The 12,178-nt window shown below is 42.7% G+C and overlaps 1 protein-coding gene across 4 annotated transcripts in view; it reads right to left on the minus strand.

Annotated features, from left to right (window-relative positions):
- VPS13B (vacuolar protein sorting 13 homolog B) overlaps positions 1–12,178 on the minus strand; it is a 629,099-nt gene that overhangs the window by 61,105 nt on the left and 555,816 nt on the right. For all 4 annotated transcript variants that reach the window (XM_072151499.1, XM_072151498.1, XM_072151501.1 and 1 more), the window contains exon 44: positions 442–597. In XM_072151499.1, the coding sequence (XP_072007600.1) occupies positions 442–597 (156 nt within the window). The remainder of the gene's footprint in view (positions 1–441; positions 598–12,178) is intronic.

Here is a 12,178-nt window from a genome sequence, read left to right on the forward strand (position 1 = left end):
AGTATTAGCAGTGTTAAACTGTTAGCTTTATTGGAACCATCCGATAAGGCTAGCAGACACTGCAGCGCCATAGCCTCAGAACGCCGGACCAAGCTCACAGCGGTCCGAAGTTTTCATGAGGGGTGGTCCGCGGAGGCGGTGACTGCCGTATGAAGCCTGGCAGTCACCGCCGGCCTATGGTGTGGGAGGGGCAGTCCGATAAGCAGCTCCTAGAGCGTTTTTTTTAGGGTGACAGGTCCTCTTTAAGTAATGATACCTTTATTGGCTAACCATAAAAATTATATTCAACATACTAACAGAGGAAAGGCACAGAGGAACCCAATATATATAGATATATAAAACATGTCCTAATTTAATTTGCTTCTAACATCAAATTCTGCTGCTACCAATACACTGTATTGATATGGATGGATAATATCAAGGACTCCAATGATAACATACTTGTTTCTGCACCCCGTTCAGCTGTCGCACTTTAATAATCAGAGTTGCCGTCCGCCCCTTGTACTGAATGGTTCGGATAAACGTCCCAGCGTTGTCCACGTTGAAAGGCTCAGACCAGCGCCAGTTTCCCCAGCCTTCAATACAGATGTGCAGCAGCTGCGGGGAGATACAACATCCATTAGAAGGATGGGATCATAAATACACTGCATTCTGTCATTAAGGATTCATTATCATTCTTGTGTAAAGATTTAGGCCTTTTAGCTTCCTGAGGGGGAAAACAGTTTAACCTCTTTGTTGACACACCATCTATTATCCAATTCCACTTATCTTTTTGAATGTGAGATTCGGGATCTGTCGGGTTCTGCATTGGATGTTTCATTCAATTTCAGCTTTAAGACAAAGTAAAAATTGAAAGAAACATTTTTATGTGCCTTGGTAAAAGTCCAATAAAGAGTATCCTGAGATTTGCAAAGATGCATCTGAACATAGAGCAAAGTGGAGATAACTGGAGATGATGCACAGCGCCACCTCTGGTGAATATCAAATACAACATAGAAGCACAAACACCTCTTACTTTAGACTCATGCAGACAAACGTAAATGGAGGTTGTGAGCTTGCTGTAAAACAACAGCTAGTTCATGGCCGCCATAAAGGTCTACTGTGCATGGTCATGGTGTGGTGAGCACCTTGTGTCTGTGATTAAGCTGCGCCACTAAATATTTAGAAGGTCCTATTCCTATGGAAATGGGAGGAAAGCTCTCACCTCCCTTGTCCACCTGGCCGACAACCGGAGGCAAACCCAGGCAGGTTTACAGACGGTTTTTGCACACTAGCAATACAGCGTCTAGCTGTGAAGCACATGCAACCGCTCAACTTCATTCTCAATAACTGGGCCTGACACAGGACTGTGTCCTGCTGCTCTATTCAGCACTTTCTAGTGGGCAAAAACTACAGAGCACATCTCCTGCACCCATTTTCATTGTCTAATGGAGTGTTGGGGAGAACAAAGGGACGTGCTGTGCAATTTCCTACCCATGTGGTCTCAACGGAATCCAGAGATTCATCCGGATCCAATGAGATCAGAACCCTGATCCTATGACTTCCCATTGAGAAGCTAGAACCCAGCCAAGACCTTGGATCGGATCCAAGGTGGAATGTTCTCTAAAGCCACCTAGGGAGTGTCATCAGGTCTGTCTAGAGCCAATATTAGCCCACCACACCTTATACTCATTGTTCTTCTCTGGGAGATATCTTACCACCATTCATCTTCACTGACCAGCACAAGCTAACTGACTCAGGAATTGCTTATACTTGTATCACTATGCTTGTACTTGTCAACTGTATATATCTCTATTGTATATATTGTTTTTTCTAATTAAATATAAAATGTATCCTGCATTTTTCTTTTATCTCGATCCATAATTTTCCACGTCCATAAACCTTCTACCCTGGGGTTGATTTCCCAACCCGATGTAATGTCATTACGGACTGGGCTTATATCAAACGGGACTTAGCAACCCTCACCGATAAGCTAGTGATACCCGAGATATACAACGCCTTTAATGGTTGAAAGCAAAAATGGAAAGAAGTGTGGTCTCAAAAAGCTCTCCTTTGATGCAGAAAACACAGACTTCAAGACTTATTGCTGTCAAGGTGGTCTTACAAAATATTTCTTCACGGGGGGTACTTTGTATTTCACACATGGTCTAGTTTTAGGTAAATGAATTATGATAGAGTAAAATCTGTTGTGTCGTGTTCATCTTGGGGTTTTATTTATCTACTTTTAAGACCTTCTAAGGGCCATATTTGTGTATTATGTTTGAATACATAGAATTTTAGAATATTCTGGACAAATATTCCGCTATATTAATTTTCTGAACAAAGTGAATATACAGTATTGAGTGAGTATTACAGACCCCAGGATTACCAGATATTTAGCAGTTTCCCAAGAAAGATTTGTCTAAGGCCCCTTACATACTCGCAGTGTGTGCTGGCCCGAACGCTGACAAGCGGAACTGAACTCAGCAGTCCATTCAGTTCTGGATTGTCACTGTTCGGGCCTGATGTTCCAACCAGCACCCCCCTGCGAGTGTGATGGGAGTTGGATGCATCACACTCCCTAGTAAGCAAGGGGCCAAAGTTCCCGAGCAATGGAATATAAGTAATATCAGTTCTCAATTCCAAGTAGACTCTACAAGGTAGCCCTACAGTACCCCAACACCAGAGGCCAGGTCACTACATTGCTCCCCCTGTTTCTACTTTGGAGACAAACAAACTTTAGCATAAGAAACAAGCCCCACTATTAAAGATACAAAGAAACATACTTGGAGATCAACGTGTGAGTTAAATGGTTAACTAATTGAAGGCTTCTTGCAATGACCTTGTCATCGCTGTGGCCTGTGGGTGGCTTGTGAAGAGATGACTGGCAGCCGTTCTGCAGCTATTCTCTGTGTAATCTTATCAGTATTATTACTATGAGATATTCCAAGGTTTACTGCGCTATTAAGTATTTAAAGATTTATGACATGGACTGAAAGCCGGCTGATAAACTGTGCTTGGATTCACACAGTAAACTGAAATAAAAGTAGTGGAATTCGCCACTATTATGCGGGATGGTTGCTGCAGTTCACTACAGTATATATTAATCCTTAGCCCAGACAAAAGTCTATATAAGATTTCATATACATTTCATTATTTCATTTTATATACATCATATAAAAAATGTAAATATATATATACAGGGGTGTAACTACAGTGGTAGCAGCCATAGCAACTGCTGTGGGGCCCATAACATCAGGGGGCCCCAGCAATAATGGTATTTCAAGTGAATATGCTGTATGTGTGTATTTGTGATGTTTATATGCTCTAAATATATATACTATGTGAAATAAATATATGCTGTATGTCTGTGTATATGATGTGTATACACTTTATGTATGTATCTATGTATATACTGTGTGTATATACTGTAAGCATATTTTTAATGGTTAAGTGGGGCCCCATTCAGAAGTTGACTATGGGGCCCTGCCTCTCCTAGTTACGCCACTGTATATATATAAAAAATATATTACATTTCTTCAGCGACTCCTGCTCTATAACATTCCATCCTCACATCAGACTGATCGTAGACAAAAAGAACTTTTACTTTATAGTAAATGATTGGAAGTGGATGACATAGGGCAGGAAAGATAGAAAACTCTGTAATGACTCTGATCTCTGACATCTAAAATGTCAACCAACCCCCCTTACAATATTGATTCTTACAATTATGAACATAAGTATTACTGAAGCCGCTATCATCCTAGTCTACAGCACAGAAATGTTTTACCTCCTATGGAATTCAGATTGTATCCAGCATATGGAACAGTTTCACAGGGCAGATGTTTAATATCTTTAGTAACTAATTGAATAAATGTGTCCACCTTAAGGTCTGAAGGACAGAATCATCAGAAAACAATGAAACATAATAAGTTAAAATAACAGCGGTAAGTTTATAAGAAAATATAATCTACATCCCTAATAGCAGTAGCAGATCAGAGTGTAGTATACAGTATAAATAGTGTAAGAACTCCTATCAAGGATGTATAAAGGGTAACATGGCTGCGCAGACAAACACCCTGATGCATCCAGTCCTTCCAATCTGCAAAGTGATGGAAGGAATTTTCACAACTGATTAGTTAATGTCATTGCTTTTGGTACAAAGTACATGAACGTGGACAGAATAAAAAAAAAATCCATCTTAATGAATCTTCTTAATTGAAGCAGAAGTGTCCCCCTTTAAGAGGTATGTAAGACTTAAAGGGAATCTAACACATCACATCACCAGTGCTTTGTAAGGGTTAAAAATCTGACTGCTGGTATACTCTTATAAAAATAATAGCCGGCTGATTGCTGCTTAAAAAATACTTCTACTTCACGTAAATTATCCTTAAGGGCTCTGGGGGCATGACAAGAGCCCCTCCAGGCTCCAGCTCCATGCCCCCCTCAGCGCTTATTAACCGCGCATTGTCTATTCACCCCACTCCTGCCGTCTGCTGTCTGCTGAAATTGGGAGAATGGAGCCGGAGGGGGATCGGGTGGGTTAGAAGATCCTACTAATGCCCCCCAAAGCCCTTCAGGATAAATTACATAAAGTTTAAAGCATTCAGCCTGCTATTATCTTTTATAAAGTCATGTCTGCGGTCAGATTTTTACCTCCACAAAGTACTGATGGTGCTTTTTAGAGGTTAAATTTATGTGGTACATTTGTCTCTCCTTAATAAAGTTTATTGTTGATTGACAAATATCCCCTTTTTAGGGAGCATTTATCATGCCTTGTACGCCACACCAAACTGCAACTTAATGATGGCTCCACATGACCGGATGTAAAATGTGTCCAGGCTTTGGATATACTGTACTAAGAAGGCAGAACGTAGTATGTGTGGGGGGTCACAAATATCTTCTACCCCTTCATCCTCATCCTCTTATTGCTCCATATGACTATTGTTTTTACTCTGTAATGTCTAATTTTATTTGTATATGCCCCCCCATGATTTGTAAATCTACGGAATTGGATGGCGTTCTATAAACATTATTATTATTCTATTTATGTTTATCAATGAGAAGGTTGTTTATTTCTTTGCCACATCTTCACCAAGAATTACCGTTTTTACTTCAAAGAACTAAGTCACAAAGAGGTGCATGAGGACCCCAATTTCGATAGCGTTTTGGGGCCTACAGTACAAGTCCCTTCAGCTCTGAACTGCATGTGAATGAAGCTTCAAGTCGAGATTCTTCCCTTCAAACACGTGTTGATAATTCAGAAGCTGCCAATACGACTCTCTCTTTCTAACCTCCAAGTGTTACACAAGCTAAATAAAATAAACTATTTACTGTAAACCTCTTGTAGCTCTTCATCCCCTGAAATTCCATCCCCTTATTTTAATTACCACAAAGCAAACACAGGATTTAATTGACCTGGATGTGCAAGAAACGGGAAACCCGTCCAAGTGTTTTCATTGACTAGGATGGCGTTTCCGTACTAAGCAAACATTTTGTAAAAGGTTAACTCAAGTATTTGGTGGCAGCCACTGGCTCTATGGAGAAATCCGAACCGGTCGGGAGGGAGGCGAGATGGTTTTGTTTCCCTGTAACAAAATGTGGTATAAGAATTGGTCCTGTCTTATTTTATCCCCAAGTGTGAGTCAAATATGAACCAATGCCTGAGGGAAGTCCCGTTCTCCAACAGAACGGATTATTCACATTTATCTCACAATCTGCTCTCAGAGTTCTTAAAATTCACTCTCTTGGCAAGTGGGGAATTATCAGGAGGAATGAAATAATTTCATAACTATGAGATCATGCAGAATTCCTTGAAACTGACACTTGCAGGGATTGTCCGGGCTTGGGTACTGTTTTGACTTACAGGTAATCCCACTTCATTAATTCATTTAACATGGAAATTATTTAAAGGGCTAAAAACTAAAAAAAAATAACCAGGAAAACCACAAGTGGAATGGAATTCGTAATATACACCGGATAGGCGATAATCTGCATTTCCTTCCAGGGACTCAACACCACACCGATATTATTCAATATTTTCGTAATATCCTAAAAATATTAAATATCCAAATCATCCATAAAGAACCTGAGTAGTAAATGAAGAATGAAATGTGGATGGACACTTTCGGGTTTTTGTAGGGGCAGCGCTTAACATCCTTGAAATCAATAGATTTTTATGACTTGTCAAGAGAAAATAACCCAAAAAAATTCTTATCCATGTATAAAAGAATGTAATGTGTTTTAATAAATACTTTTCTCCACAAATTTGCAAAAAAATTTTAGGCAGGTTTCCTCTGTTACTTATGGAAATATAGGAATATTTATACATTTCAGGGGGGGGGGGGGGATCATAAAGAAATCTTATAACTCTCTATTATTTGGGATTTTGATCCTTTACAAAACCAGACAAGTTAAAGATGATGTCACAGGTTGAAGAGACCATTAATCTAATGTAGCCGCATAAGGAATCCCTAATGTCTGTTGGGAGTCCCTTGAAACTTGAATTGACAAATTTGACTCATCCTCATAGACTGTAAGCTCTTGTGTAACCCCCTCATCACCATAGACTGTAAGCTCTTGTGTCACCCCCTCATCCTCATAGACTGTAAGCTCTTGTGTCACCCCCTCATCCTCATAGACTGTAAGCTCTTGTGTCACCCCCTCATCCTCATAGACTGTAAGCTCTTGTGTTACCTCCTCATTCTCATAGACTGTAAGCTCTTGTGTCACCCCCTCATCCTCATAGACTGTAAGCTCTTGTGTCACCCCCCTCATCCTCATAGACTGTAAGCTCTTGTGTTACCTTCTCATCCTCATAGACTGTAAGCTCTTGTGTCACCCCCTCATCCTCATAGACTGTAAGCTCTTGTGTCACCCCCTCATCCTCATAGACTGTAAGCTCTTGTGTCACCCCCTCATCCTCATAGACTGTAAGCTCTTGTGTTACCTTCTCATCCTCATAGACTGTAAGCTCTTGTGTCACCCCCTCATCCTCATAGACTGTAAGCTCTTGTGTCACCCCCCTCATCCGCATAGACTGTAAGCTCTTGTGTCACCCCCCTCATCCGCATAGACTGTAAGCTCTTGTGTCACCCCCTCATCCTCATAGACTGTAAGCTCTTGTGTCACCCCCTCATCCTCAGACTGTAAGCTCTTGTGTCACCCCCCTCATCCTCATAGACTGTAAGCTCTTGTGTCATCCTCTCATCCTCATAGACTGTAAGCTCTTATGTCACCCCCTCATCCTCATACACTGTAAGCTCTTATGTCACCCCCTCATCCTCATACACTGTAAGCTCTTATGTCACCCCCTCATCCTCATAGACTGTAAGCTCTTGTGTTACCTCCTCATTCTCATAGACTGTAAGCTCTTGTGTCACCCCCTCATCCTCATAGACTGTAAGCTCTTGTGTCACCCCCTCATCCTCATAGACTGTAAGCTCTTGTGTCAACCGTCATCCTCATAGACTGTAAGCTCTTGTGTCACCCCCTCATCCTCATAGACTGCAAGGTCTTGTGTCACCCCCTTCATCCTCATAGACTGTAAGCTCTTGTGTCACCCCCTCACCCTCATAGACTGTAAGCTCTTGTGTCACCCCCTCATCCTCATACACTGTAAGCTCTTATGTCACCCCCTCATCCTCATACACTGTAAGCTCTTGTGTCACCCCCTCATCCTCATAGACTGTAAGCTCTTGTGTTACCTCCTCATCCTCATAGACTGTAAGCTCTTGTGTCACCCCCTCATCCTCATAGACTGTAAGCTCTTGTGTCACCCCCTCATCCTCATAGACTGTAAGCTCTTGTGTCATCCCCTCATCCTCATAGACTGTAAGCTCTTGTGTCACCCCCTCACCCTCATAGACTCTAAGCTCTTGTGTCACCCCCTCATCCTCATAGACTCTAAGCTCTTGTGTCACCCCCTCATCCTCATACACTGTAAGCTCTTGTGTCATCCCTCATCCTCATAGACTGTAAGCTTTTGTAATCAGAGCCCTCACTCCTATGGTTCCATATGACTGTTTGTACTCTGTAGTGATACATTTTATTTGTATATGTCCCCTATGATTTGTAAAACTCTACAGAATATGATGGCGCTATATAAATACAGATTATTATTTTAGCTACTACTGTGTGCAACAGAAGCCAACAGGCACAACATCATAATGCCTGCTGGCGTCAGTAACAACATTGTCGGATGAGAGAGAGGGGCAGCTGCAGGGGAATGCAGAAAGGAAAGTAGGAAGGGGGCATTACAGAAAAAGGGCCAAAGGAAAGGGAACATAATACTAAAAGAAGTATAATACTTTGTAGGCGTACTTGGGGGCGTACTTGGGGGGATATATTGGTAAATATTTTAATAAAGGGGTAACTTTACGTTGTGGAGGCTTCTATATTTGCACAACACAATGTATTATTAAGGGGGAAGGGGGCATAGCCGAAAGTTGACTATGGAGTCCAATCATTTCCAGTTTAGCTGCTGTCCTCCAGTGGGGACAGTAAAACAACCATATTAGGCTACATTCACACGTACTAGGGTACAGTGGGCATACACCGGCGCTGCAGAGAGGAGCAGGGGATGAGCACAGCTCACCCTCGTCCCTCTCCATAGGAATACACAGCGCACGACGCCGTATTATGCAGAAAGACATGTCCTATCTTTCTACGGAGCGGTACGGTGCCGCAAGTGTGCTGCACCGTACCGCTCCCGTACAGGACCATAAGCCCATAGAAGTGTATGGGGGACGCCGTATATACGTTCGTGTGCATGTAGCCTCAATATGTTTTCGAGCCTGGGAGAAAATTGGTACATCCAAAGACAACCTGTGCGAAGACAGAAAAAATATAAAAAAATGCATAGAGACATCCTGTTTGGCTTTTGACTTGGTCCTTTTTCTACCCCACAAAAAACTTACTGAGGATTTACCGTATATACTTGTGTATAAGCCGAGTTTTTCAGCACAAAAAATGTGCTGAAAAACATCCCCTCGGCTTATACACGAGTCAATACTACCAAAAATGTATTAAAAATGGACTAAAAAAATAATAAACTTATATACTCACTCTGCGGTGGCCCCGATGCGCAGCGCTGCTCCCCCGATGTCATTGCGGCTCCTCTTCTGGCTTCCGCGCCCGTCTTCTTGCTTCAGCGTGCTGGGCGCCGCCATGTTCTTCTCGCGGGCGGCGCCTAGAATGACGTCAGCAGCGGCGCGTCATACTAGGCGCCGCCCGGGAAAGAACGATGGCGGCGCCCAGCACGCTGAAGCAAGAAGACGGGCGCGGAAGCCAGAAGAGGAGCCGCGATGACATCGGGGGAGCAGCGCTGCGCATCGGGGCCACCGCAGAGTGAGTTTATAAGTTTATTTTTTTATTCTGGCCTGTGCTGTATACTACTGGGGGCACGGCTGTATACTACTGGGGGCAGGCTGTTTACTACTGGGGGCAGGCTGTTTACTACTGGGGGCAGGCTGGGGCAGGCTGTATACTACTGGGGGCAGGCTGTATACTACTGGGGGCAGGCTGGGGCAGGCTGTATACTACTGGGGCAGGCTGTATACTACTGGGGGCAGTGCTGTATACTACTGGGGGCAGGCTGTATACTACTGGGGCAGGCTGTATACTACTGGGGGCAGTGCTGTATACTACTGGGGGCAGTGCTGTATACTACTGGGGGCAGTGCTGTATACTACTGGGGGCAGTGCTGTATACTTCTGGGGGCAGTGCTGTATACTACTGGGGGCAGTGCTGTATACTACTGGCGGCAGTGCTGTATACTACTGGCGGCAGTGCTGTATACTTCTGGAGGCAGTGCTGTATACTACTGGGGGCAGTGCTGTATACTACTGGGGGCAGTGCTGTATACTACTGGGGGCAGTGCTGTATATTATAGGGGGCTGGCAGGCTATATACTGGGGGGGGTCTGTGACCAATGCATTTCCCACCCTCAGCTTATACTCGAGTCAATAGGTTTTCCCAGTTTTTGGTGGTAAAATTAGGGGTCTCGGCTTATACTCGAGTCAATAGGTTTTCCCAGTTTTTGGTGGTAAAATTAGGGGTCTCGGCTTATACTCGAGTATATACGGTAGATTTTTTTTTTCACTCAATGCAGTTTGTATTTTTTTTACCCACTGCAGGCAATATGTATACTTGACAAATAAGTGAGCATCTTCCAACTACCACTCTCTACTTGTAAATGTTGTTAACGGCAGCACGGGCAAGGAGGCCGCCCCAAAACAAAATACCATAAAAAAAAAGAATGTTAAAATTTTTAGTTATAATAAGTAAAAAAAAGAAGGAAAAAAAATAAATAAAGAAGGACGTTGGAATTAGGGAGCAAAGATTTTTGAAGAACGACCAATTTCACAAATCTTCATAAAGTAAACTTTACTAAATGAAGCCCTAAAAGTATAATAACAACTATTCAAGGTAAAGACAACAGTGCAGATGTTTTTATGTCTCCATAAATGACTTCACGTACCTACAAGAAATGAGTCCCATGACTATCACTGCATAAACATAAAAAAAACATAAACCTGCCAGAAAGCATCAGGAATATGCATAAATAAAAGCTGCGTATCACTACATCTTGTGTATTATGTGAGCCCGCTGTAATGAGCTGTTTATGAAACTAAAAGTGGTCACAGAATTTTTAGAAGGTGATTTAAGGCGTTTCACACCACAATCTGATAAAACACCCTGTTCTGTTAGATACATTGCTTTTGGGTCCGTGGTCAGTTTCGACATTTACGTCATGCTCTAAAACTTCCTCCGACGCGTAATCACCTTATTTATCTAAGCTCAGGGCTTTATATTTATGCCAAGGGATTATACGACCTTTAGAAAACCTGCTCTTTGCATCTTTTAGGAGGAAATATAAAATATACAAAACTTTACACTTCTTTCTTCATCTGATGGAGTGATGTGGAGAGCGCTACAAAATTGACATCTTTCTAACATGTATCTATGTATTGAAAGGGTTTGGTAGTTGGGAGAACCCCCCCCCCCCCCACCCGTGCTCTTTCAGCCCTCAACTTTATTTTATACCCTTTTTAAACATAGCCACAGGAATCACAGCTCGTTATATCCCTAGTCATGTGAAGTCACAAAGGTCCACCTCTGATTAGATCACAGAGAGTAATAAGAGTTGTGTGATATAGCAAGCTGTGCACCTGTGTGACTTCACATGACCAGGAATATAACAAGCTGTGCACCTGTGTGACATCACATGACCAGGGATATAACGAGCCGTGCAACTGTGTGACATCACATGACCAGGAATATAACAAGCTGTGCACCTGTGTGACATCACATGACCAGGGATATAACGAGCCGTGCACCTGTGTGACATCACATGACCAGGGATATAACGAGCCGTGCAACTGTGTGACATCACATGACCAGGGATATAATGAGCCGTGCACCTGTGTGACATCACATGACCAGGGATATAACGAGCCGTGCACCTGTGTGACATCACATGACCAGGGATATAACGAGCTGTGCAACTGTGTGACATCACATGACTAGGGATATAATGAGCCGTGCACCTGTGTGACATCACATGAGCAGGAATATAAGAAGCTGTGCACCTGTGTGACATCACATGACCAGGGATATAACGAGCCGTGCAACTGTGTGACATCACATGACCAGGGATATAACGAGCCGTGCACCTGTGTGACATCACATGACCAGGGATGAAACGAGCCGTGCAACTGTGTGACATCACTTGACTAGGGATATAATGAGCCGTGCACCTGTGTGACATCACATGACCAGGAATATAACAAGCTGTGCACCTGTGTGACATAACATGACTAGGGATATAACGAGCCGTGCACCGGTGTGACATCACATGACCAGGGATGTAACGAGCCGTGCACCTGTGTGACATCACATGACCAGGGATGTAACGAGCCGTGCACCTGTGTGACATCACATGCCTAGGGATCGTTTTTAATCCCCAGGAAGTAAACAAAGAAGCTTCCTGTTGAATGACAGCAAGCAGAGAGCTACAAAACTGTGAGGAATTGATACAGAAAGTATATTGGAAAATTGTAGAACTTTTAATTGCAATAACAATATCAATTATTTGCTGAAAGTGGACAATACTTTTAAGTATTGAGTTATTTTACACTATCCCCTCCCTTTAAGACAATTGTTTTCTAAGAAATACCCCTTAAGTTCTGTTTATACT

The sequence above is a fragment of the Engystomops pustulosus genome, chromosome 5 (assembly GCF_040894005.1).
Source record: "Engystomops pustulosus chromosome 5, aEngPut4.maternal, whole genome shotgun sequence".
In the NCBI taxonomy this organism is placed as follows: domain Eukaryota; kingdom Metazoa; phylum Chordata; class Amphibia; order Anura; family Leptodactylidae; genus Engystomops; species Engystomops pustulosus.